The sequence below is a fragment of the Balaenoptera borealis genome (genome assembly GCF_965194805.1).
Source record: "Balaenoptera borealis genome assembly, chromosome: 21".
Lineage (NCBI taxonomy): Eukaryota > Metazoa > Chordata > Mammalia > Artiodactyla > Balaenopteridae > Balaenoptera > Balaenoptera borealis.
Window position 1 is genome coordinate 5916425 of NC_138880.1, and position 23711 is coordinate 5940135.

At 38.6% G+C, this 23711-nt stretch overlaps 1 protein-coding gene across 2 annotated transcripts in view; it reads left to right on the plus strand.

Moving 5' to 3' along the window:
• ADAM9 (ADAM metallopeptidase domain 9) overlaps nucleotides 1-23711 on the plus strand; it is a 103543-nt gene that overhangs the window by 12868 nt on the left and 66964 nt on the right. Inside the window, exons 3-7 of one of the 2 annotated variants that reach the window (XM_082374756.1) lie at nucleotides 86-144; nucleotides 15030-15108; nucleotides 20699-20775; nucleotides 21797-21992; nucleotides 23616-23681. In XM_082374756.1, the coding sequence (XP_082230882.1) occupies nucleotides 86-144; nucleotides 15030-15108; nucleotides 20699-20775; nucleotides 21797-21992; nucleotides 23616-23681 (477 nt within the window). The remainder of the gene's footprint in view (nucleotides 1-85; nucleotides 145-15029; nucleotides 15109-20698; nucleotides 20776-21796; nucleotides 21993-23615; nucleotides 23682-23711) is intronic. The other variant, XM_082374757.1, reaches the window with a different exon arrangement.

The window sequence follows — 23711 nt, forward strand, 5'->3', positions numbered from 1 at the left end:
ATTTTCATTCAGGATGGAATTTCTGTTGTTGAAAAGTTATTTAGAAGATAGTGTTTTATTGTTCTTTTCTCCTTTGTGCATTTAGGTGTCTTATGTCATTCAAGCTGAAGGAAAAGAGCATATTATTCACTTGGAAAGGAATAAGTAAGAAATTTAATTTACTTTGGCTTTTCAGTAATTTTTTTTTCAGTGCTATATGGGTATCTTTTCTAGTTAGATATTGCTTAGTAGATTGATAAAAAGTTGAGAATATTAAGAGTAGAAGTATGGAAAAAGCCATACTATTTTGCATTTCCATTGATATTAGAGCAAAGGAAAATAAATCTAAATTAAAGGAAGAGAAAGTTGTATTTAAGAAAACTTTAAAATCATGATTGGCCCAAGAAACAGCTGAGCAGGGGGTAAAGAAGTCTTTAGTAGTTTTATCAGTTTGCTAGAGCTGCCACAGCAAAGTACTACAGACGTAAACAACAGACATTTATTTTCTCACAGGACTGGAAGTCCGAGATCAAGGTGCCAGCAGGGTTAGTGTCTGGTGAGGGCTCTCTTCTTGGGTTGCAGACGGCCACCTTCTGGCCAGTGCTCACGTGACCTCTCCTTGGCCTGTGTGCACAGGAAGGTGGATGAGCGAGCTCTCTGGCTTCTCTTCTTGTGAGGACGCTAATCCTGTTGGCTCAGGGGCCTGCCTTATGACCTCATTTAACCATAACTTCCTTAGTGGCCACATCTCCAAATACAGCCACTCTGTGGGTTAGGGCTTCAACATAAGGATTTTGGAAGGGGGACACAAACATTCAGTTCATAGCAGTGGTCTCTCACCCCCCTTTTTAATCTCTTCTCATTTTGTCATTTTCACCTGATCCCACCTCAGTAAGTCCAGTGATGTATATACATGTGCGATGTCTGGTCTGCATTCCTATGCTTTTTTTTCTTTTTCTTTTTCTTTTTTTAACATCTTTGTTGGAGTATAATTGCTTTACAATGTTGTGTTAGTTTCTGCTGTATAACAAAGTGAATCAGCTATATGTATACATATATCCCCATAACCCCTCCCTCTTACGTGTCCCTCCCACCATCCTTATCCCACTCCTCTAGGTGGTCACAAAGCACCAAGCTGAACTCCCTGTGCTATGCAGCTGCTTCCCACTAGCTATCTGTTTCACATTTGGTAATATATAAAAGTCCATGCCTCTCTCACAGTTCGTCCCAGCTTTCCCTTCCCACACCCCGTGTCCTCAAGTCCATTCTCTACGTCTGTGTCTTTATTCCTGTCCTGCCCCTAGGTTCATCAGAACCATTTTTTTTTTTTTTTAGATTCCATATATATATGTATTAGCATACGGTATTTGTTTTTTGCTTTCTGACTTAACTTCACTCTGTATGATAGACTCTAGGTCCATCCACCTCACTACAAATAACTCAATTTCATTTCCTTTTATGGCTGAGTAATATTCCATTGTATATATGTGCCACATCTTCTTTATCCATTCATCTGTCGATGGACACTTAGGTTGCTTCCATGTCCTGACTATTGTAAATAGAGCTGCAATGAACATTGTGGTACATGACTCTTTTTGAATTATGGATTTCTCAGGGTATATGCCCAGTAGTGGGATTGCTGGGTTGAATGGTAGTTCTATTTTTAGTTTTTTTAAGGAACCACCATACTGTTCTCCATAGTGGCTGTACCAATTTACATTCCCACTAACAGTGCAAGAGGGTTCCCTTTTCTCCACACCCTCTCCAGCACTTATTGTTTGTAGATTTTTTGATGATGGCCATTCTGACCGGTGTGAGATGATACCTCATTGTAGTTTTGATTTGCCTTTCTCTAATGATTAGTGATGTTGAGCATCCTTTCATGTGTTTTTTGGCAATCTGTATATCTTCTTTGGAGAAATGTCTATTTAGGTCTTCTGCCCATTTTAGATTGGGTTGTTTGTTTTTTTGATTGAGCTGCATGAGCTGCTTGTAAATTTTGGAGATTAATCCTTTGTCAGTTGCTTCATTTGCAAATATTTTCTTCAGTTCTGAGGGTTGTCTTTTCGTCTTGTTTATGGTTTCCTTTGCTGTGCAAAAGCTTTTAAGTTTCGTTAGGTCCCATTTGTTTATTTTTGTTTTTATTTCCATTTCTCTAGAAGGTGGGTCAAAAAGGATCTTGCTGTGATTTATGTCATAGAGTGTTCTGCCTATGTTTTCCTCTAAGGGTTTTATAGTGTCTGGCCTTACATTTAGGTCTTTAATCCATTTTGAGTTTATTTTTTGTGTATGGTGTTAGGAAGTGTTCTAATTTCATTTTTTACATGTAGCTGTCCATTTTTCCCAGCACCACTTATTGAAGAGGCTGTCTTTTCTCCATTGTATATTCTTGCCTCCTTTATCAAAAATAAGGTGACCATATGTGCGTGGGTTTATCTCTGGGCTTTCTTTCCTGTTCCATTGATCTATATTTCTGTTTTTGTGCCAGAACCATACTGTCTTGAATACTGTAGCTTTGTAGTATAGTCTGAAGTCAGGGAGCCTGATTCCTCTGGCTCTGTTTTTCTCTCTCAAGATTGCTTTGGCTATTCGGGGTCTTTTGTGTTTCCATACAAATTGTGAAATTTTTAGTTCTAGTTCTGTGAAAAATGCCATTGGTGGTTTGATAGGGATTACATTGAATCTGTAGATTGCTTTGGGTAGTAGAGTCATTTTCACAGTGTTGATTCTTCCAATCCAAGAACATGGTATACCTCTCCATCTGTTTGTATCATCTTTAATTTCTTTCATCAGTGTCTTATAGTTTTCTGCATACAGGTCTTTTGTCTCCTTAGGTAGGTTTATTCCTAGGTGTTTTATTCTTTTTGTTGCAATGGTAAATGCGAGTGTTTCCTTAATTTCTCTTTCAGATTTTTCATCATTAGTGTATAGGAATGCAGGAGATTTCTGTGCATTAATTTTGTATCCTGCTACTTTACCAAATTCATAGATTAGCTCTAGTAGTTTTCCGGTAGCATCTTTAGGATTCTCTATGTATAGTATCATGTCATCTGCAAATAGTGATAACTTTACTTCTTCTTTCCGATTTGGATTCCTTTTATTTCTTTTTCGTCTCTGATTGCTGTGGCTAAAACTTCCAAAACTGTGTTGAATAATAGTGGTGAGAGTGGACAACCTTGTCTTGTCCCTGTTCTTAGAGGAAATGGTTTCAGTTTTTCACCATTGAGAACGATGTTGGCTGTGGGTTTGTCATATATGGCCTTTATTATGTTGAGGTAAGTTACCTCTATGCCTACTTGCTGCAGGGTTTTTATCATAAATGGGTGTTCAATTATGTCGAAAGCTTTTTCTGCATCTATTGAGATGATCATATGGTTTTTCTCCTTCAATTTCTTAATATGGTTTATCACATTGATTGATTTGCATATATTGAAGTATCCTTGCATTCCTGGGATAAACCCCACTTGATCATGGTATAGGATCCTTTTAATGTTCTGTTGGATTCTGTTTGCTAGTATTTTGCTGAGGATTTTTGCATCTATGTTCATCAGTGATATTGGCCTGTAGTTTTCTTTCTTTGTGACATCTTTATCTGGTTTTAGTATCAGGGTGATGGTGGCCTCGTAGAATGAGTTGGGGAGTGTTCCTCCCTCTGCTATATTTTGGAAGAGTTTGAGAAGGATAGGTGTTAGCTTTTCTCTAAATGTTTTATACAATTTGCCTGTGAAGGCATCTGGTCCTGGGCTTTTGTTTGTTGGAAAATTTTTAATCACAGTTTCAATTTCAGTGCTTGTGATTGTTCTGTTTATATTTTCTGTTTCTTCCTGGTTCAGTCTCAGAAGGTTGTGCTTTTCTAAGAATTTGTCCATTTCTTCCAGGTTGTCCATTTTATTGGCATATAGTTGCTTGTAGTAATCTCTCAACATTCTTTGTATTTCTGCAGTATCTGTTGTTACTTCTCCTTTTTCATTTCTAACTCTATTGATTTGAGTCTTCTCCCTTTTTTTCTTGGTGAGTCTGGCTAGTGATTTATCAATTTTGTTTATCTTCTCAAAGAACCAGCTTTTAGTTTTATTGATCTTTGCTGTCATTTCCTTCATTTCTTTTTCGTTTATTTCTCATCTGATCTTTATGATTTCTTTCCTTTTGCTAACTTTGGGATTTTTTTTGTTCTTCTTTCTCTAAATGTTTTAGGTGTAAAGTTAGGTTGTTTATTTGAGGCGTTTCTTGTTTCTTGAGGTAGGATTGTATTGCTATAAACTTCCCTCTTGAACTGCTTTTGCTGCATCCCATAGGTTTTGGGTCATTGTGTTTTCATTGTCATTTGTTTCTAGGTATTTTTTGATTTCCTCTTTGATTTATTCAGTGATCTCTTGGTTATTTAGTAGTGTATTGTTTAGCCTCCATGTGCTTGTATTTTTTACATATTTTTTCCTCTAATTGATATCTAGTCTCATAGCTTTGTGGTCGGAAAAGATAGTTGATACGATTTCAATTTTCTTACATTTACCAAGGGTTGATTTGTGACCCAAGATATGATTTATCCTGGAGAATGTTCTATGAGCACTTGAGAAGAAAGTGTATTCTGTTTTTGCTGGATGGAATGTCCTATAAATATCAAGTAAGTCCATCTTGTTTAATGTGTCATTTCAAGTTTGTGTTTCCTTAATTTATTTTCATTTTGGATAATCTGTCCATCGGTGAAAGTGGGGTGTTAAAGTCTCCGACTATTATTGTGTTACTGTCGATTTCCCCTTTTATGGCCACTAGCATTTGCCTTATGCATTGAGGTGCTCCTAAGCTGGGTGCATAAATATTGACAATTGTTATATCTTCTTCTTGGATTGATCCCTTGATCATTATGTAGTGTCCTTCTTTGTCTCTTGTAATAGTCTGTATTTTAAAGTCTATTTTGTCTGATATGAGAATTGCTACTCCAGCTTTCTTTTGATTTCCATTTGCATGGAATATGTTTTTCCATCCCCTCCCTTTCAGTCAGTATGTGTCCCTAGGTCTGAAGTGGGTATCTTGTAGACAGCATATATACGGGTCTTGTTTTTGTATCCATTAAGCCAGTTTATGTCTTTTGGTTGGAGCATTTAATCCATTTACATTTAAGGTAATTATTGATATGTATGTTCCTATTATCATTTTCTTAATTGTTTTGGGTTTGTTTTTGTAGGTCTTTTCCTTCTCTTGTGTTTCCTGCCTAGAGAAGTTCCTTTAGCATTTGTTGTAAAGTTGTTTTGGTGGTGCTGAATACTCTTAGCTTTTGTTTGTCTGTAAAGGTTTTAATTTGTTCGTCGAATCTGAATGAGATCCTTGCTGGGTAGAGTAATCTTGGTTGTAGGTTTTTACCTTTCATCACTTTAAGTATGTCCTGCCCGTCCCTTCTGACTTGCAGAATTTCTGCTAAAGATCAGCTGTTAACCTTATGGGATTCCCTTGTATGTTATTTGTTGCTTTTCCCTTGCTGTTTTTAATATTTTTTCTTTGTATTTAATTTTTGATAGTGTGATTAATATGTGTCTTGGCGTGTTTCTCCTTGGATTTACCCTGTATGGGACTTTCTGTGCTTCCTGGACTTGATTGCATATTTCCTTTCCCACGTTAAGGAAGTTTTCAACTATAATGTCTTCAAATATTTTCTCAGACCCTTTCTTTTTCTCTTTTTCTTCTGGGACCGCTATAATTCGAATGTTGGTGCCTTTAATGTTGTCTCAGACATCTCTGAGACTGTCCTCATTTCTTTTCATTCTTTTTTCTTTATTCTGCTCTGTGGCATTTATTTCCACTATATTATCTTCCAGGTCACTTATCCTTTCTTCTGCCTCAGTTATTCTACTATTGATTCCTTGTAGAGAATTTTTAAATTCATTTATTGTGTTGTTCATCATTGTTTGTTTGCTCTTTAGTTCTTCTAGGTCCTTGTTAAATGTTTATTGTATTTTGTCCATTCTATTTCTAAGACTTTGGATCATCTTTACTATCATTATTCTGAACTCTTTTTCAGGTAGACTTCCTATTTCCTCTTCATTTGTTTGGTCTGGTGGGTTTTACCTTGCTCCTTCATCTGCTGCTCATTTCTCTGTCTTCTCATTTTGTTTAACTTACTGTGTTTGGGGTCTCCTTTTTTCAGGCTCCAGGCTCATAGTTCCTGTTGTTTTTGTTTCCTGTCCCCAGTGGGTGAGGTTGGTTCAGTGGGTTGTGTAAGCTTCCTGGTGGAGCGGACTGGTGCCTGTGTTCTGGTGGGTGGGGCTGGATCTTGTCTTTCTGGTGGGCAGGTCTGCATCTGGTGGTGTGCTTTGGGGTGTCTGTGAACTTAATATGATTTTAGGCAGCCTCTCTGCTAATGGGTGGGGTTGTGTTCCTGTCTTGCTAGTTGTTTGGCATGGGGCGTCCAGCACTGGAGTTTACTGGCTGTTGGGTGGAGCTGGGCTGTAGCATTGAGATGGAGATCTCTGGGAGAGCTCTTGCCAATTGATATTATGTGGGGCCAGGAGGTCTCTTGTGGTTCAGTGTCCTGAATTTGGCTCTCCCACCCAGAGACTCAGGCCTGACATCAGGCTGGAGCACCAAGACCCTGTCAGCCACACGGCTGAGAAGAAAAGGGAGGAAAACAAAATAATAATTTTTTAAAATTATTATAAAAAATAATAATAGTTTAAAAAAAAAGAAAAGAGCAACCAAACGAATAAACAAATTCACCTATGATAACAAGTGCTAAACACTAAGCTAAGATAAACATAAAAATCGGAAACAAATCAGTTGCAGACAGCAAACCTCAAGTCTACAGTTGCTTCCAAAGTCCACTGCCACAATTTTGGGATGATTCATTGTCTATTCAGGTATTCCACAGATGCAGGGTATATCAAGTTGATTGTGGGGATTTAATCTGCTGTTCCTGAGGCTGCTGGGAGAAATTTCCCTTTCTCTTCTTTGTTCACACAGCTCCTGGGGTTCAGCTTTGGTTTTGGCCCCACCTCTGCGTGTAGGTCGCCCCGAGGCATCTGTTCCCACCCAGTCAGGAGGGGGTTAAAGCAGCGGCTGTTTAGGGGGCTCTTGCTCATTCAGGCCGGGGGGTGGGAGGGGTACGGTAGTTATAATTGGAATACGGGGCGAGCCTGCGGTGGCAGAGGCCGACGTGATGTTGCAACAGCCTGGGGCACGCCGTGTGTTCTCCTGGGGAAGTTGTCCCTGGATCATGGGACCCTGGCAGTGGCGGACTGCACAGGCTCCCAGGAGGGGCGGTGTGGAGAGTGACCTGCGCTCGCACACAGGTTTCTTGGTGGCTGCAGCAGCAGCGTTAGCATTTTATGCCCATCTCTGGGGTCCGTACTGATAGCCGCGGCTCGCGCCCGTCTCTGGAGCTCGTTTAGGCAGTGCCCTGAATCCCCTCTCCTCGCGCACCCTGAAACAATGGTCTCTTGCCTCTTAGGCAGGTCCAGACCTTTTCCCGGACTCCCTCCCGGCTAGCTGTGGTGCAGTAGCCCCCTTCAGGCTGTGTTCACACAGCCAGCCCCAGTCCTGTCCCTGGGATCTGACCTCTGAAGCCCGAGCCTCAGCTCCCAGCCCCAACCTGCTCTGGCAGGTGAGCAGACAAGCCTCTTGGGCTGGTGAGTGCTGGTCGGCACTGATCCTCTGTGCGTGAATCTCTCCGCTTTGCCCTCTACACCCCTGTTGCTGCACTCTCCTCCGTGGCTCTGAAGCTTCATCTCCACCAGTGAAGAGGCTTCCTAGTGTGTGGAAACCTTTCCTCCTTCACAGCTCCCTCCCAGAGGTGCAGGTCCCATCCCTATTCTTTTGTCTCTGTTTTTCCTTTTTTCTTTTGCCCTACCCAGGTACGTGGGGAGTTTCTTGCCTTTTGGGAAGTCTGAGGTCTTCGGCCAGCATTCAGTATGTGTTCTGTAGGACTTGTTCCACATGTAGACGTATTTCTGATGTATTTGTGGGGAGGAAGGTGATCTCGTTTTACTCCTCTGCCATCTTGAAGGTCCCCCCTATGCTTCTCGAATTAGTGGGCAAATGTACTTTTCCAGGCATTTGTTAAGAGGGGCCAGGTCTTTGAATGTCTTTGAAAGGCAGTCATCAAAGCTAATGATCACTAGCGAAAAAGAGTTAGGGTAGATAGCCTGTTATTATGGCTATCAATGAAGGGGGTACTCTGTTTGAGTGAATGCTTATTGTTTTCCTCCCAGGGCCTCTACAATGGCAGTCTTAACCTTTTTTGGTCATGAATCCCTTGCTGAAAGATATGACGCCTCCTTGCAGAGGGGTGGACATAATTACTTCTGTTGGGTTATTTGGCAGGGACTGGGGGTTGTGGGGCAGAAGATAGCACACCTTTTCTCTGCCTGTGCTCAACAACTTTAAACATAAACTAAAAGGGTGAGTTAGATAGGAGGTCAAAATACCGCTTTTATTATTGATAAGGGCTGGGTTAGAGGATTTACCATAGAATGAGAGCCTGATGGACCTGCCCGTCCTGAACCCCGGGTTAGGCAGATTCAGCCACTCACGTCAGCCTGCACGGTGGCAGGCCTGCTCCTGGAGGAGCGTGGCAGAATCTGTGGTCCCACTGGCAGGCAGTGACTTGCAAGGAAGAGGAAGGGCAGAGCAAAGCCAAGTACCATCTCCAGTTTATTCTTTTTAAATTCACCACCAGAGGGAGCAAAGAGTGTGTATGTGTTGGGGAGAGAGAGGGGAGAGACAGGGCGGTGACTGAACAGGGTTGGATAATGGAAAGGACTCAAAACTCCACGGGCTACTCCCAAGCTCACTCAAGGAGACTTTCATAAAGGTAAAGGGTACAGGACATCAGGACAAAGAAAGCAGAGGAGATCATCAAGGGGTTTGAATAGTTCCAGACAGAGCCCCCCAGGGTCCTTTCTCAGTTGCACAGATGTGCTTTGTCTTCAGATTACAAACCACTGAGATATGACTGAAGCATCATCTTTTCAGGGTAGCCCAGGCACACGTTTACCGAGGGGGTCTTTTATACTATACTGGTCACGTGGCTAAAGTCAGGCTGTGTAACTGATTAAACAGCATGTAAACCATCGATCTCTCCATCTCTTAAACAGTCTAGACAGTCTGAACCTGGAGTTTAGAATGTTAAGGGTCACATCGTAAACCACTAGCTGGCACCCTGCATCCCTGACTTGTCCGTAAGCCTTGGAGATAAATATACTGCTGCTCCATTGCTGCTGCAAATGACACAGGTTCTTTGCTTGACCAGACTTTGGTCAGGCTACTGAACTTTCTCCTGGGTCCATCTCTACACTTCCTTGGAAAATCCAGTTTTAGCCGGAACCCTGCTAAGTGAGTTTAGCAAGAACCCTCCACCCTCAATATCTGATCAAATTCCTCATCTTCCACCATCCCCTCGGGTGATGTCTGATCACCGTGGCCCGTCTTCAGTAAGAATCCGTTAGTCGGTTTAGCCAGAGCTTCCTTCACCGCGGTGTTTCATCTTAGTAATTTTCCATCCACTGACCCCCACCCTGCTCACTGGGTACAAGTTCCCGCCTGCCCGTGCTGTGCTTGGAGTTGAGCCTGGTCTCTGTCCCCCGCTGTAAAATCCCATTGCAGTGTCCCCATACCTATTGCAGTGGTCCTGAATAAGCTTGGCCTCACCATCTTTAACATGTGTCACTGAATATTTTTTTTCTTTGACAGTCATGGCGCCATGACTCGTATAGGATCAGATTCATCACTGGACCCCCCGACCTCTCACTCTGGACCCTAAGTATGCACCTTGAAGCCCTTGTCTTCAGTCCTGACTGACTGATCGGGGATCCATTGGTGACTCTGACTCCTGAACCATTGCTCCAGACAAGCATCTGTTGAATCTGACTTGATTTTTACGGTTTTGAGTATACCCTCTGAAGTTGGGTTAGAGACCCAGGCTTCTTTCGACAGGTACCTCCTGGGCTGGAAGGTCCTCCTGGCTCCATGTTCTGAATGGGGATTATTCCCTGATGTCCTGGGCTGGAACTCCTTGCTTCCTGACTCTGTGTGAAGTCTCTCTGTTCTCTCTTTTGGATCTGGCTTCTCCCCATTGGAACTTCTCAGCCAAGTAAACCACTTCTTCTCACATCCTGCTGACTCTCTGCTGTGCCAGCTCTGTCTGCTTCCTTTCTTGTTGGCATGTTTTGCTGAGGATAATTTGGAACTTTGTTGGCGTCTTTTGGAAACTTGAGATCTCCCCAGGTTGACTGCTCTAATGCTGCTCCCTCCCTGTTGCTTCTGCTCCTCCGTCCTCCTCTTACCACCATCAGTCTTCACCCCAGTTCCCTTGGATCCTTTGATATGTCCCACTTCAAACCGCCACCTCCTCCATCCCTCTGTCCACAGCCGGCAGACTTTCCGCTCCCACTGCAGCCCCTCAGCTCCCCACAGTCACTTCCATTTTTGTCCCTTGCCGTCCATCGGGGGCTCTCAAGAAACTCAGGTAGCCTTGAAAGCAACTACTTGAGTCTGAAAAGAAGAACAAAAGGCTATTTGGAAACAGAACTGAATGATTTGTCCACTCATATGGGCTTTGGAAACATCCAGACAGCAGTTAGATGTCTCTTCAGTCTGTTGCCTAAAATTTAGACCACAGCAAAGGAAGATTACATATCATGGCAAAAGAAAATCTTAAAAGTCTCCTCCAGAAGTATTGGTAGGCAGGTGACCTTAACTTGTTTTATTTGCCAGAAACAATTCAGATGAAAATACGAAGTGGAGATAAACAAATGAGATTGTATTGCTGTTTTACTGACTCATGGCTAAAATTTTAAAATGAAAACTCTAAGTTCTCTATTTGCGTCTGTATGTTTATGTATTTCTATATATATATATGTTATAGGTGTGTGATAGTTTCCTACCTCTGGATGGTGTTATCACATTAATTCATAAAATCCCTTAAAGAGTTCTATTCAAATTGGTTTAGAGATAAATGAGCACTTAGATAAATTATTTTCTTAAAACTCTCAGGAATACAGAAACTAACCCAAGTTTTTTTTAAGTTCACATGACCTTGAATAATCTTTTTTGCTAGTTCTTATATTGTTGATACAGTTGTTGATAAACTGACAACTTCAGGGTTGTCGGCTTTAAATATGTAATGCAGATATGCAATTTTTTCCACCTATGTTTACTATTCAAACAAGCTTATGTTATCTCTACCAGATATTTAAGATTATAAATTATAAATCAACCCTTATAACAAAATGTATAATAAAAAGGAATTGCTTGATGTCAAGCATGGCAGTTAAAAAAAAAGAGGAAAGAACCATAAATATATAATTTTTTGTTCTTCGCTTTTGTGATTTTTTTTTTTTTTTGATACTTGCATGACTTGTCAACAAGAAAAACAACTTAAGATGATGGATGGCTAGCTTTGTTTAATTAATGGCTCATGAAATTTTCATGAGTAATTCAAGTATAAATGTTCAGAACAAGTAAATTAAATAGATGTAAGTGGAATAAAAGTTTATAAATGAACTTTTCAATGGTAATTATGTTTTATGCCTCCTGAAAAATAGTTTCAAAATTTTTTTTCATAACTTGAAACCTTAAAGCTATACGAAGTTAAGTCAAAGATGGATAATCATTGACTACATAATTTCCAAATGAGATAAAATATTGAAATATTAATTGCTGAAGAGAAATTTAATTTTATTTACTTTTGGCATCTTGTTTTCATATGGTATAGAGAAGCTAAATATATTTGGGTCTGTTAGTAAGCATGAGGAATTGTATTGTGAAAAAGACAAATGTCTAGAAATTATGAAATAATGTATTGACTACATTATACTAACTATATTATTACAGAATGATAGTATGTAGCAGACAGTTTTCCTAGTTTTTACTGAAAATTAGAGTTACTAATGATTAAAAAATCTAATCACTATAAATAAATGAAACTACCAGGAATAATAAGGATAAAGAAAACAAACTGTATGCAAGGAAAATATAAGGTGTATTTTTGATAAGGAAGGGTATGAAAGATATGTTTTGCTAAGGGTAAGAGAATAATTTGGTCCCAAAGTAGAATGAATGGTTGTTCTAGAATGAGAAAGAAGAAAAATGTAGGACAAAAACTGAGTGATGTAAGAAAATTTCTAAAGAAAGTTTGTGGAAAAGGGACCTTGGAAAAGGAATCTTTCCTTGTGTGGTCAAAACTGGCTAATATTGGATGGATTTATTTGTAAGGTTTTTTGGTTTGTTTGTTTGTTTAATTTGCCTTAGTATTAATAGTACACTGATACAAAACCAAAATTTGGTTTTCTTTCTCTGTTAAAACACAAGGTTTTCTTAGATTATTGGTTTCCTCTTAATAGGAAATGGTAAAAAAGGTTGTTTTTCTTTCCATTTAAGTAATCAGCTTGGGAAGATAAGATTTTGTGTTTTAAGATAATTTCCTATGTGTCATGTGTTTATCAGGTCTTTGATTATTTAAGAAAACCAGATCTTCTCAATATTAAGAGAGCTAAGAGTTTGTTTTTTGTTTTTTTTAGTAACTGTGTAACTTTCTGTATTTGCCTTGAAATCTTTAAATTGTGACTTTGGTTAAATGGACAGCTAAGTGTTGTTTCACAGTGACACCTGTGATCCAATTTAGTCAAGGGTTCAAACCTTTTGGCATTTTTGACAATTTCCCCAAATCAAATTCTAAGTGGAGTCTCTTTGACCCCAAACTAACTTTGATATTTCCAAAACGGCCCTTGGAAAGCCTCAAAGGATTTGTCTCTCTCCTTATAAAAAGAGAGTTGTTGAACTAATCAGGTTTATTTGAAGTGTTAACACATCTTATATTCACCGGCAGTATAGTTATTTGCATAAGTTCAGTCAAAATCTATCCTCCTTGTAACACAAAGCAATTGGAAACCTTGCTTATATTACCAAGGCTTTGATTGTAATGTCATATTTGGGAATGACGTGTACTGAATCAGATATGACCAGATAGCTCTAAGGAACTAAGGTTGACTTTAAGAAGGCAATGTTTATACAGCTCCCCTTGGAAGAACCATCCTGTTCCTGGCTTACAGGGCTTCCTGCCTTACAGGTGAGTAAGGAAGGTCACTTCTGGCAGGCCCAGGAACCTCAGGATATTTGGGGGACCTTCAGAAGAGAGGAATTCACCCAAATCTATAGGTATTGCAGTCAGATCTGGTGGCAAGTTCTTGACTTGGCTTCTTAGCCTTGAGAGGCAATGCTCCAGCAAAGCAAACTCACACAAGGTACTATGTGGTCAATCACTATTTTTGCTGTACTTATGTAAATAACCAGGCCAAGTTTAATGAGACCAAACTTCCTTGCAAACAAATTAGTCTTACTTTATCTTTCACGGAAATGGGGGTGACTGTAGAGAGAATGTGCTTTTTTTGTTGTTTCAATGGAAAACTATAGTGAACTGTTGCTGCTTTCATCTTGAACATTTTGCCAGCTTTACCAAATCCTGAATTCTTCTAGTTTCCTCCAGTATCTGGCTACAACTCTCTAAGTTAACATTTCCAATTTTTGTCCTTTCTGATTCGGAATCATTGACAACTAAAACTGCCCTTTTCCTGAAACTCTGTAACTCTGCAGCTGGAAGACTTGATAGAAACTTCAAAAAAAAATGATTACAATAGATCATGTATGGGCAAGCTTCATGCCTCCTGCTGTGTGGACCGCTCAGGAAATTCATCAGAATACCTGATGCTATCACCAGTGACATTCAAACTGCAAACTAGGAAAATGTGTCAGGTGGCCAGTGCCAACCTCAGTCTAACACCTGAAGATGCTCCAAGCTCAAGTCTAAAAAATCTTGATGGCTTCCTCCTGGACTCAGAAACTGGGTTTCTAACTAGTAATCTTTGTTTTTCTTTTATTTTTCATAGCAACACCCCTCATTAAATGCCTGACTGCTAGCACCACCCAGCAAATATCCTCTACTGTCAGGTTCCAATAGATGATTCAGCTGCTCTGTAATGAACAAAAGACAACTGAATGAGGAAATGGACTTGTATTATTCAGAGGAAAGAAGAATGTCTTTTCTTTCCTTGAACAAGAAGGGAGACTGACAAAGATTCTTTGCTTGACCAAACTTTAGTCAGGTTCCTGAACCTTCTCCTAGGTCCATCAGTGTAGTTTGTTGTAAAATCTAGTTTTAGCAAGAACTTCCCCCTCCCCACCATATCTGATCACTCTGGATGTCTGATCAGGTTCTTTATCTTCTACTCCCCTTCCCCGCCCAGTGATGTCTGATCATCCTGGCCTGTCCTCAGCAAGAATCTGTTAGGTTGGTTTAGTCAGAATGCCCCTCACCCCTGTTGTTTCCTCTTAGTAATTTTCCATCCACTGACCCTCACCATGCTCCTTGGTTTTAAATTCCCACTTCCCCATGCTGTATTTGGATCTGAGCCTGGTCTTTCTCCCCACCGCCCTGTAAAATCCCTTTGCGGTGGTCCCTATACCTATGTCAATAATAAAGTCTGCCTTACCACCTTCAACAAGCATCATTGGATATATTTTCGTTGACAAAGCTAACCCTATTTTGCACGTGTGGTTTCCACTATCAGTCTACCTTAACATGGAAGGAAGCTTCAGGAATCAGCAATGATTGTTTCCTCCAACAGCTGACACAGATTTTGCCCCCATACTTAGGAGGTCAAGGAAAGGAGTGCTGCTTCTTTATATAGGACATTTAAAAGAGGGTAAAATCATTTATTTTCTTCTAGAAATATGATGTACTATATAACCTAATTTATACTTTTCCTATGAGATGTATCAGAAAACTTTAAGGATGTTACGTATTTTTTTATGCAACCAGCATTTTATGACCGTGAGAACAAGTGTGCAGCGTTACCATTCTTTCTGAGGGAGTAATGCGCATGATTTCAGATGCAAGTCCCTTCATGAGCTTTTAGTTTTACGGTAGCTCCTTCTTTGAATAACAATTTATCAGGTGAAAGTTTTTATTCCTGCTCATCTCTTCTGGAAATAATGCCTTATAAGTTGTGTCCTTAGTTGCAAATAGATAAAATAATTTTAAATGGTGTGTTTTATTCCTCTTGCAGGGACCTTTTACCCAAAGATTTTGTAGTTTATACCTACAACAAGGAAGGGGCTCTGATCTCTGACTACCCTGATATACAGGTAATATATTTTCCTCTTGACCCTATAGCAGAATTTAAAACAATTATAATTTTAAAGTGTGTTCTCTTCAGGTACTCAGGGCTGTTACCTTGTGCTTCCCCAAGGGCCTCTTTTGATATTATTATATATGGCATTGTCCTGGGGTGGGAGTGTGAGTACACTGACATAAATTAAACTGTATTACCTTACAGCTCTCCTGGTTCTCCATGGTCAAGTGATTTTTAAAAGACCAGGAAAATAATCTTCTATTTAATGATAATCCTTACTGATTATGAAGGGGAAAAGTTTGATTTATTTTTTTATTTTTTATTTTATTTATTTTGCTGAAAATTGATACCTCTTAAGGTACCTCTTACTTGCTTATTAAACCATTTGACTTGCCATTAGTACTTAGTAAAGAACAAACACTTGTTTCCTATTATATGTTCTGATTTTTTGCTGAAAACAATTCTTTTCTTAAGAAGTGTGGTCCTTTTTGCATCAGAGAACAGAGTTTTCCTGAGGACAGAACTGGCCAGGAATACTTGAAATAATTGGCAGATGTCAACTTAGCTTTATGTGTTATTTAATTAGAGCATAAACATTTCTAATTTTAGTTGGGAAGAGTGTCTTAAAGTCCCTTTTGGCAGTTAGGTATTATATATTATTATTTTTTGCTATAGTTTTCATGAGAAATCTTTGTTACCATTAAACATGTATTATTTTTCCCCTGAGCTTTGTTATGTTTTGCTAGGTGGAATTGTTTATGTTAGTTTTGCACTTTTGCAGCTCTCTTCAAATAAATAGAAGGCAAAACCTTTATTTATTTTTAACATCTTTATTGGAATATAATTGCTTTACAATGTTGTGTTAGTTTCTGCTGTATAACAAAGTGAATCAGCTATATGTATACTTATATCCCCATATCCCCTCCCTCTTGCGTCTCCCTCCCACCCTCTCTATCCCACCCCTCTAGGTGGACAAACCACCGAGCTGATCTCCCTGTGCTATGCGGCTGCTTCCCACTAGCTATCTATTTCACACTTGGTAGTGTATATATGTCAATGCTTCTCTCTCACTTCGTCCCAGCTTACCTTTCCCCCTCCCCGTGTCCTCAAGTCCATTCTCTACGTCTGCGCCTTTATTCCTGTCCTGCCCCTAGGTTCATCAGAACCATTTTTTTTTTTTTAGACTCCATATATATGTGTTAGCATACAGTATTTGTTTTTCTCTTTCTGACTTACTTCACTCTGTATGACAGACTCTAGGTCCATCCACCTCACTACAAATAACTCAATTTTGTTTCTTTTTATGGCTGAGTAATATTCCACTGTATATATGTGCCACATCTTCTTTATCCATTCATCTGTCGATGGACACTTAGGTTGCTTCCATGTCCTGGCTATTGTAAATAGAGCTGCAATGAACATTGTGGTACATGGCTCTTTTTGAATTATGAAAACCTTTATTTTAGATTAATTATTAGTACTTAAAAAAAAAAGGCAACGCTGACTTAGATCCATCCTTTGCTGGCCCGTTTTCTGATTCCTTTATCTTAGTGTTCTGTTTGTCCACTGTTTTACTTTATTTGTTTCGTTTTGTTTTATTGTTTGTCCATTGTTTAATAGCAAAATAGTAGAGGGGTTTAAATGTGTGTAATAGCATAACCCAGAACACAGATAATCCGTTCAGCCGTTCATCCATCCATCCAATCATCCATCCAAAGATTGCTATAGCATGAGACCAAAGACCACATAATTTATGCCACTCAACAAAAGCAGTGATTTTAAAAAGGCATTTTTTCTCTTGGAGCGGTTTCTTGGCCTGGATTTTGGTAACACACATTGCTTGGACTTGATTCCTGACTCTATTATTTATTTGCTGGTCAAGTTTCTTTAACCTGTTTGTGCCTTAGAATCCTCACCTTAAAATGGGAATAATAATTATAACTTCATGGAGTTATTGGAAAGCTTAAATGAGTTAATACTTGTAAGATACTACTTAGAACAGTCAGTCCGACAACTGTGAACTCAATAAATATTATTTTTTACTATTATTGAAAGTTTATATGCTTAAAACGGCTAAAAATAGATTTCAGTTTTATAGAAATTTATGCAACTGTTATCGTAAAGTATTACAATTTAATTATGTTTTCCTGGGTGTTTGAAAAATATAAACTAAGACAGATGGAGCCTTTCACTTATTGGTTATTGAATATTGTTCAAATAGATAAAAGTGTGACTATAGATTGGAGATAGTAATTAAAACTTTGGTACTGGGATTTTTTTGTGTGTGGCAACATTGTCAGATATCATCATGGAATATACTTCTGTTCATAAAATGCAGTTAAGTTACACTGAGAAAATGTAAATGCTTTCCCCTGTGATTCTGTTATTTAAATTAATTTGTAAAGCTCTTATGTGGCTTTCATCATCAGCATCTTTCACAAGGCCATTTTTCACAAAGAAACACAGTTTTAATAACCACTTGATATGAGTTGCTGTGTGAAATAAAACTCCAAATTAGTATTAGTCTTTGAACTTTGGGGTACCTTGCAAATGCATTAGAAAGTCTCTCAACTAACTCCCTCAGTTAATTAATGCTCCTTCTTTCCTCTGAAAAATTTGTTGACTGCCCCAAGCTCGCTGGCTCTTGTGGCTGGTTGGCTCTTCTCAGATACTTCTGAGTACTTCTGCTCCCTGTAGTTGAGAGTTTTGCTTACAGTTTTTGTGTTTCCAAAACTGTTTATGCCACTTATACCTTTAATCATGCGATTCAATTGGATGTTTTGTAAACTTGCAAAGTAGGATTTGTTGTTTTTTTAAAAAACTAAATTGAAGGCTTTGGAAAGATTTAATAAAACCAAGTTATTAAAGAAATACCATCAAGTTGGTAGACTGAGTGATCAAGTGCTGGATTTCAGTCATGTCAAATGAGAGCTTCTATTATAGTGGAAGTGAGAAGCATTTAATTTTTGAGCGCTGTGAGTTACTGTATTACTGTCTCATAAGTGCTACCTCATCTGTAATAGAAGAGGTGTTTCTTTTCCTCCAGTGAGAAGAAGACAATATCAAAGCTAGACTTTAACTACAAAGCACTAGAAAGAAAACAGTGGTTGTAAATAGCCTCACACTGGAAAAAGTTGTAAAGTGTTGAAATTTCACCTGTGTTGTTTGGTGCATAATTGTTTAATTTTTTAAAAAATGTTCACAGTTTTAGACTTATAGGAAAAGTTGCAGGAATAGTAGAAAACATTTGTGCATACCCTTCACCTAGATTCTCCAAATGTTAGCATTTATCACATGTACTTTATCCCTTCTTCTCTCTCTTTTTTTTTTTTCCTGAAGAGTATATTGTACACCTGGTGTCCCTTTACCCTTAAATACGTCAGTGTAAATTTACTAAAAACAAGAATTTCTTTTATGTCACCATAGTATAATTCTCAAAATTAGGAAGTTAACATTGAAGCAATACTGTTACTCAGTTACATACCTTATTGGTATTTGTTTTGGTCCATTATCCTAATAATGTACTTTATAGTGAAAGGAAATCCAAGTTCACGTGTTGTGCTCAGCGGTCTCCCGTTTCCTATAACCCGGAAGTCCATAGTCTTCCCTTGTATTTCACAACATTGGCATTTTTGAGAAGTACAGGCCGACTTTTTGTAGAACGTCCTGCAATTTGGGTTTGTGTGGTGTTTACTCATGATTGGATTCAGGTTATGCACTTTTGGCAGGAACCCACCCTGAAGGGACATTGAGCCGTTCTCTGTATCATATCATGAGCATGTGCTGCAATTAGTTTATCACTGACAGTGTTAACATTGATGATTAAGGAGTTGTCTGCTAGGTTTCTTCTCTGTAAAGTTACTGTGTTTTGCCTTTTTTGATTAGATACTTTGAAGCTTAGTAACTATCCCAATGCTTCTCAAATTTTTACCCACTAGTTTTGGCTGTGCTGGGTCTTAGTTGCGGCACGCGGGATCTAGTTCCCTGAGCAGGGATTGAACCCAGGGCCCCTGCATTAGGAGTGCAGAGTCTTAACCACTGGACCACCAGGGAAGTCCCGCCCACTAGTTTTAGTATTTAGTATTTGCCTGAATCAGTTGTTATGATGGTTGTCAAAATGGCGATTTCCTAATTTCATCAGTGCTTCTGTATTCACTGGTGGTTTCTACTGTAAGGAAGAGTTTTTCCTTCTTATTTGTTTATATCAGCATAGACTCATGGGTTCTTACTGTATCATTAGTGAAATTGAAAATCTTTTCATTTATATAAGGGCATTTTTATATCTTCTTTTGTGAATTGTCTGTTCAACTCTTTTGCTCCATCTTCTCTTGGGTTTAATCTTTCCCCGTTAATGTTTCAGAGTTCTTTGTATTATATATAATATAGTATAGTTTTATCTATGATAAAAGTTACAGATACTTCTCATCAGTCTCTGAGTTGTCTTTTGACTTTGTTTTTTTGGTGTTTCTTTTAATGTAGAAGTTAAAAAAAATTTTTTTAATACAGTGAAAATTATCAGTCTTTTCTTCTGTTCACTCTAGATTTTGAGTGATAGAAAGTCTTTCTCTATGCCAGGTTAAAGAGGAATTCACCCATGTTTTCTTTTAGTTCTTTCATGGGTTCATTTTTTTAAATGTTTGGATTCTTGATCCATTTGGAGCTTATTCTTATGTATGGTGTGAGGTATGGATCTACTTTTATCCTTTTTTGAATGTCTAACCAGTTGGCTGAGCTCCACTTGTTAAAAAGTACATCTTTGCCTCAGTGATTTGAGATGCCACTTTTATCATATAAGGTTCCACATGTATTTCAGTCTATTTTGAGACTTTGTATTCTGCTCCACTATTTGGTCTCTCAGCTAACGCACCACCAGGACCCTACTGTTTTAATTATTAAGGCCCGATGATATGTCATAAGATCTGGCAGGGCTGGTCCTCCTCCTCCTCCTCCCACTCCCCTTGGCTTTTTTTTTTAGTGCTTTACAATTGTTTTAAAGATGAAAAAACCTCATTGTGTACTAAAAAAATCTGATATTAGTAAGTGATATGCTTGCATTTCCACTGGTCAATTTCTTGCTCAACATTAAGGATAAAGTCTCTTTAATTTTTAAAGATGGTTAAATGTATAACATAATAATAATAATAATAATAATAGTATAATCAGTATGCTTACATGAAGAAAAGAAAATCATCGGATCAAAGTCACTGTTTTTGCCGTGTACTGAATTTTTTCCCCCTTGGTGTCATTAGCCTGTCACAAGGTCCTCTTCTGTATTGGATTTCAGTTGGCTGCTGTGGCATCTTCTTGCCTGTGATTAAAAATGTTAAACATGACGTTATGCTTCCTTGTTCTGCTTCTAGTTATAGGAGTAGAGTTGTTTGTACTTAGTGTCCTCTGGAATTTTGCCTAAACATTTGTGTAGCTGTAGGGTGATAGTAGACAGTCTGAAGATAGTACAAAGAATGCCATGTGATAATTATGGGATGCCAATAATAAAAATTTTTAGTTTATGGACCTTAAATAATTTTGTTAGTTCTGCAGTTTCTATGATGATTTTCAGCAATGTAACAGTATTTGAAGATAATACAGTTTTTATCATTTAGAATCATTGTCATTATCGGGGATACGTGGAGGGCGTTTATAATTCATCCATTGCTCTTAGCAACTGTTTTGGACTCAGGTAAGGAATTTTCTTTATCAATTTTTTGTTTTTTTTTTCATTCCCTTATTTCTTTCCCCTTTACCTATCTCTGTCTCCAGATCAAGTCATTTTAGGGGACTTAAATTTAGATTTTACTTTGATGTTGCTGAAGGTCTTTATAGCTGTGTTTCAGATGTCATTTTCAGCATGTTTATTTAGGACAATCTTGCAGTTGATGAATTTTAATAACTAAAGAAAAAATTTCATTTTTTTGAGTCCACTAAATAAACTTTATTTATTTAAAATATTTAAAGTAAAGCATACTTTAAATTTCTGTCACCCTTTAGGTTTATAAAATTTTCACCTATATTCTTTCATCTAAGGTGCATAATGACTGTGAAAAGGGGCTGATTATTTCCATATTTAGGTGAGCAATTTGAGGTTCAGAGAAATCATACCATGTATCAAGTGAAGTGATAATAATATTAAAATTAAATTTATTAAGGGCCAGGCAGTATGACACTGGGCTGGTTGATTGTTTGCATGATTGATTGAACTAAGAAATATTACTTTAAATTCTCAAACCAGCTATATAAGATGGCTATGACTACTATCTCCATTTAAGTAATGATACTTGTAGAACAGTTACTGTGTGCCAGGCAACGTTCTAAGTATTTTGTGTATATTAAGTAATTTAGTTTTCAGAACAACTCTATGGAGAATGTAAACTAAGGCTAGTAGGAAACATTTGGGATTCAAACTCTGGTCCTCTGGCTCCAGACTTCACACTTTTAGCCACTGTTCTGAATTGCCTTTCCTTATACAGCAAATCCTCAGAGAGGTTAGGTAACTTTCAGGCAGTCATGCTAGTGAGTAGTCATCTTGTGCTTTAAGTTTAGGTCTGCCTGCCTCTAAAGCCTCTCTGTTTTTCTCTATACCATTCTACCCCTTCTTACATATGTTAAGGAGTAGGACTTTTATTCAGGTTTCTTAATTCCTTTTCCTGTGTATTTTTTTTTTTTCATTCTAAAAAACTGTGTATGTGTAATACAACACTTAGAGGCTTGCTGCATATAGAGAATGTGAGTTATGGGATTGAACCCCTGCAAAACAGCTCTCATTTTGAGCACATCTTTTATCGAATGGATGATGTCCACAAAGAGCCTGTGAAATGTGGGGTTTCCAACAAGGATATAGAGGAAGAAACCACAAAGGATGAAGAGGAAGAGCCTCCTAGTGTCACTCAGCTGCTTCGAGTAAGGACATAATGTATTTCTTCATGGCTAAGACTCAAGTTTAAAAAAAATGATGTGTTTGTGCCTTAAACCAATACCTGTTATTACTGTGTTTTTGCCAACTGTGTGCTAGACATTGTGATGGGTACTAAGGGGATAAAAAGACGAGCAATACGCAGTTCCCGCCAGCAAGATGAGTACAATCAGGCTTCTGTGTTTTGGAAACTAGGACTTAAGTCTTAAACAGTAACTGTATTTCTTTTTGTCATTGCTACTTTGAGAAAGCAGTGGGCTTTTAAAAAAATATTTATTTATTTATTTACTTTTGGCTGCATTGGGTCTTCATTGCTGCGCGTGGGCTTTCTCTAGTTGCGGCGAGCGGGGGCTACTCTTTGTTGCGGTGCGCGGGCTGCTCATTGCGGCGGCTTCTCTTGTTGCGGAGCATGGGCTCTAGGTGCGTGGGCTTCAGTAGTTGTGGCTCGAGGGCTCTAGAGCGCAGGCTCAGTAGTTGTGGCTCACGGGCTCTAGAGCACAGGCTCAGTAGTTGTGGCGCACGGGCTTAGTTGCTCCGTGGCATGTGGGATCTTCCCGGACCAGGGCTTGAACCCGTGTCTCCTGAATTGGCAGGCAGATTCTTAACCACTGCGCCACCAGGGAAGTCCAGCCGTGAGCTTTTTGATGTGGATATGCTTTACACAGACCGGAGTGGTAATTCTGGAGCTCTAAAGTGAGAAAGAGAGAGAGAGGGAAAGAGAGAGATTGAGTTTTAGGACTTTAATGATCTCAGATTTTTTCCAGGGACACTCGTGGTATCCCTGGTTTGAGACTTCTTTAGGATTCCTTGGCTTACTCTTGACAGGAGTCTCTTAACCTGAACTGTTTCTAGGACCAGAGGAACCTCAGTTGCAGAGAAGGCGGCTTTCTACATAATGAGATGATGTCGCTGTGTTAGAAGAGGCTTGTGCCTCTTCTTCTGGTGTATTTTAATTAACTCATACTAGTTTATGGCATTATTTTCATTGCCTCTCGTGCCATTCATTCTTTTGACTTTTGTACTGTTCTTTTTAATCATTGGAAAACATTAAATTTTAGCTCATTCTATACTTTATCTAAATTTCTGTAAAATCACAAAACTAATTTTTTTTTAAAGTGGCAACCTTGTATGTCAGTGTCAATTGTATCTCAATGAAACTGGAAGGAAAAAAAATAAAGGACAACAACAACAAGAGAAAATGACAACCTTGTCCTTCCTTCTGCTCTGGGTTATTGGCAGATATTCTGTCTTCTACTCCCAACAAAGTGATGGAGTTTCCTATTAAAATGTGTGTGTGTCTGTGTGTGTGTGTGTGTAGTTTAGATATTAGAAGATTAGTTATTCTGCTTTGGAAACTTGAATAACTCATATTATCTTTAACTGGATAGAATTTTTCTCAGATCAGTACAGATGGCAGATATCACTTTTTTAAAAAAATCGTGTTTTTTTGGCTTTATTGATCTAGGATGTGTTAAAATCATTTTATGAAGTTCTTAACAGACATGAAATAAGTGACTAGAGGTTAGGGTAAGATCATTATGTATGAAAAACGTGTAGTCTTATACCTTTTTTTTTTTCTTTTGCCTTTATAATGTTTGTGTGTTTGACAGAGAAGAAGAGCTCTCCTGCCACAGACCCGCTATGTGGAGCTGTTCATTGTCGTAGACAAGGAAAGGGTAGGATTGGTGACAGTTTTTCTTCTTTTT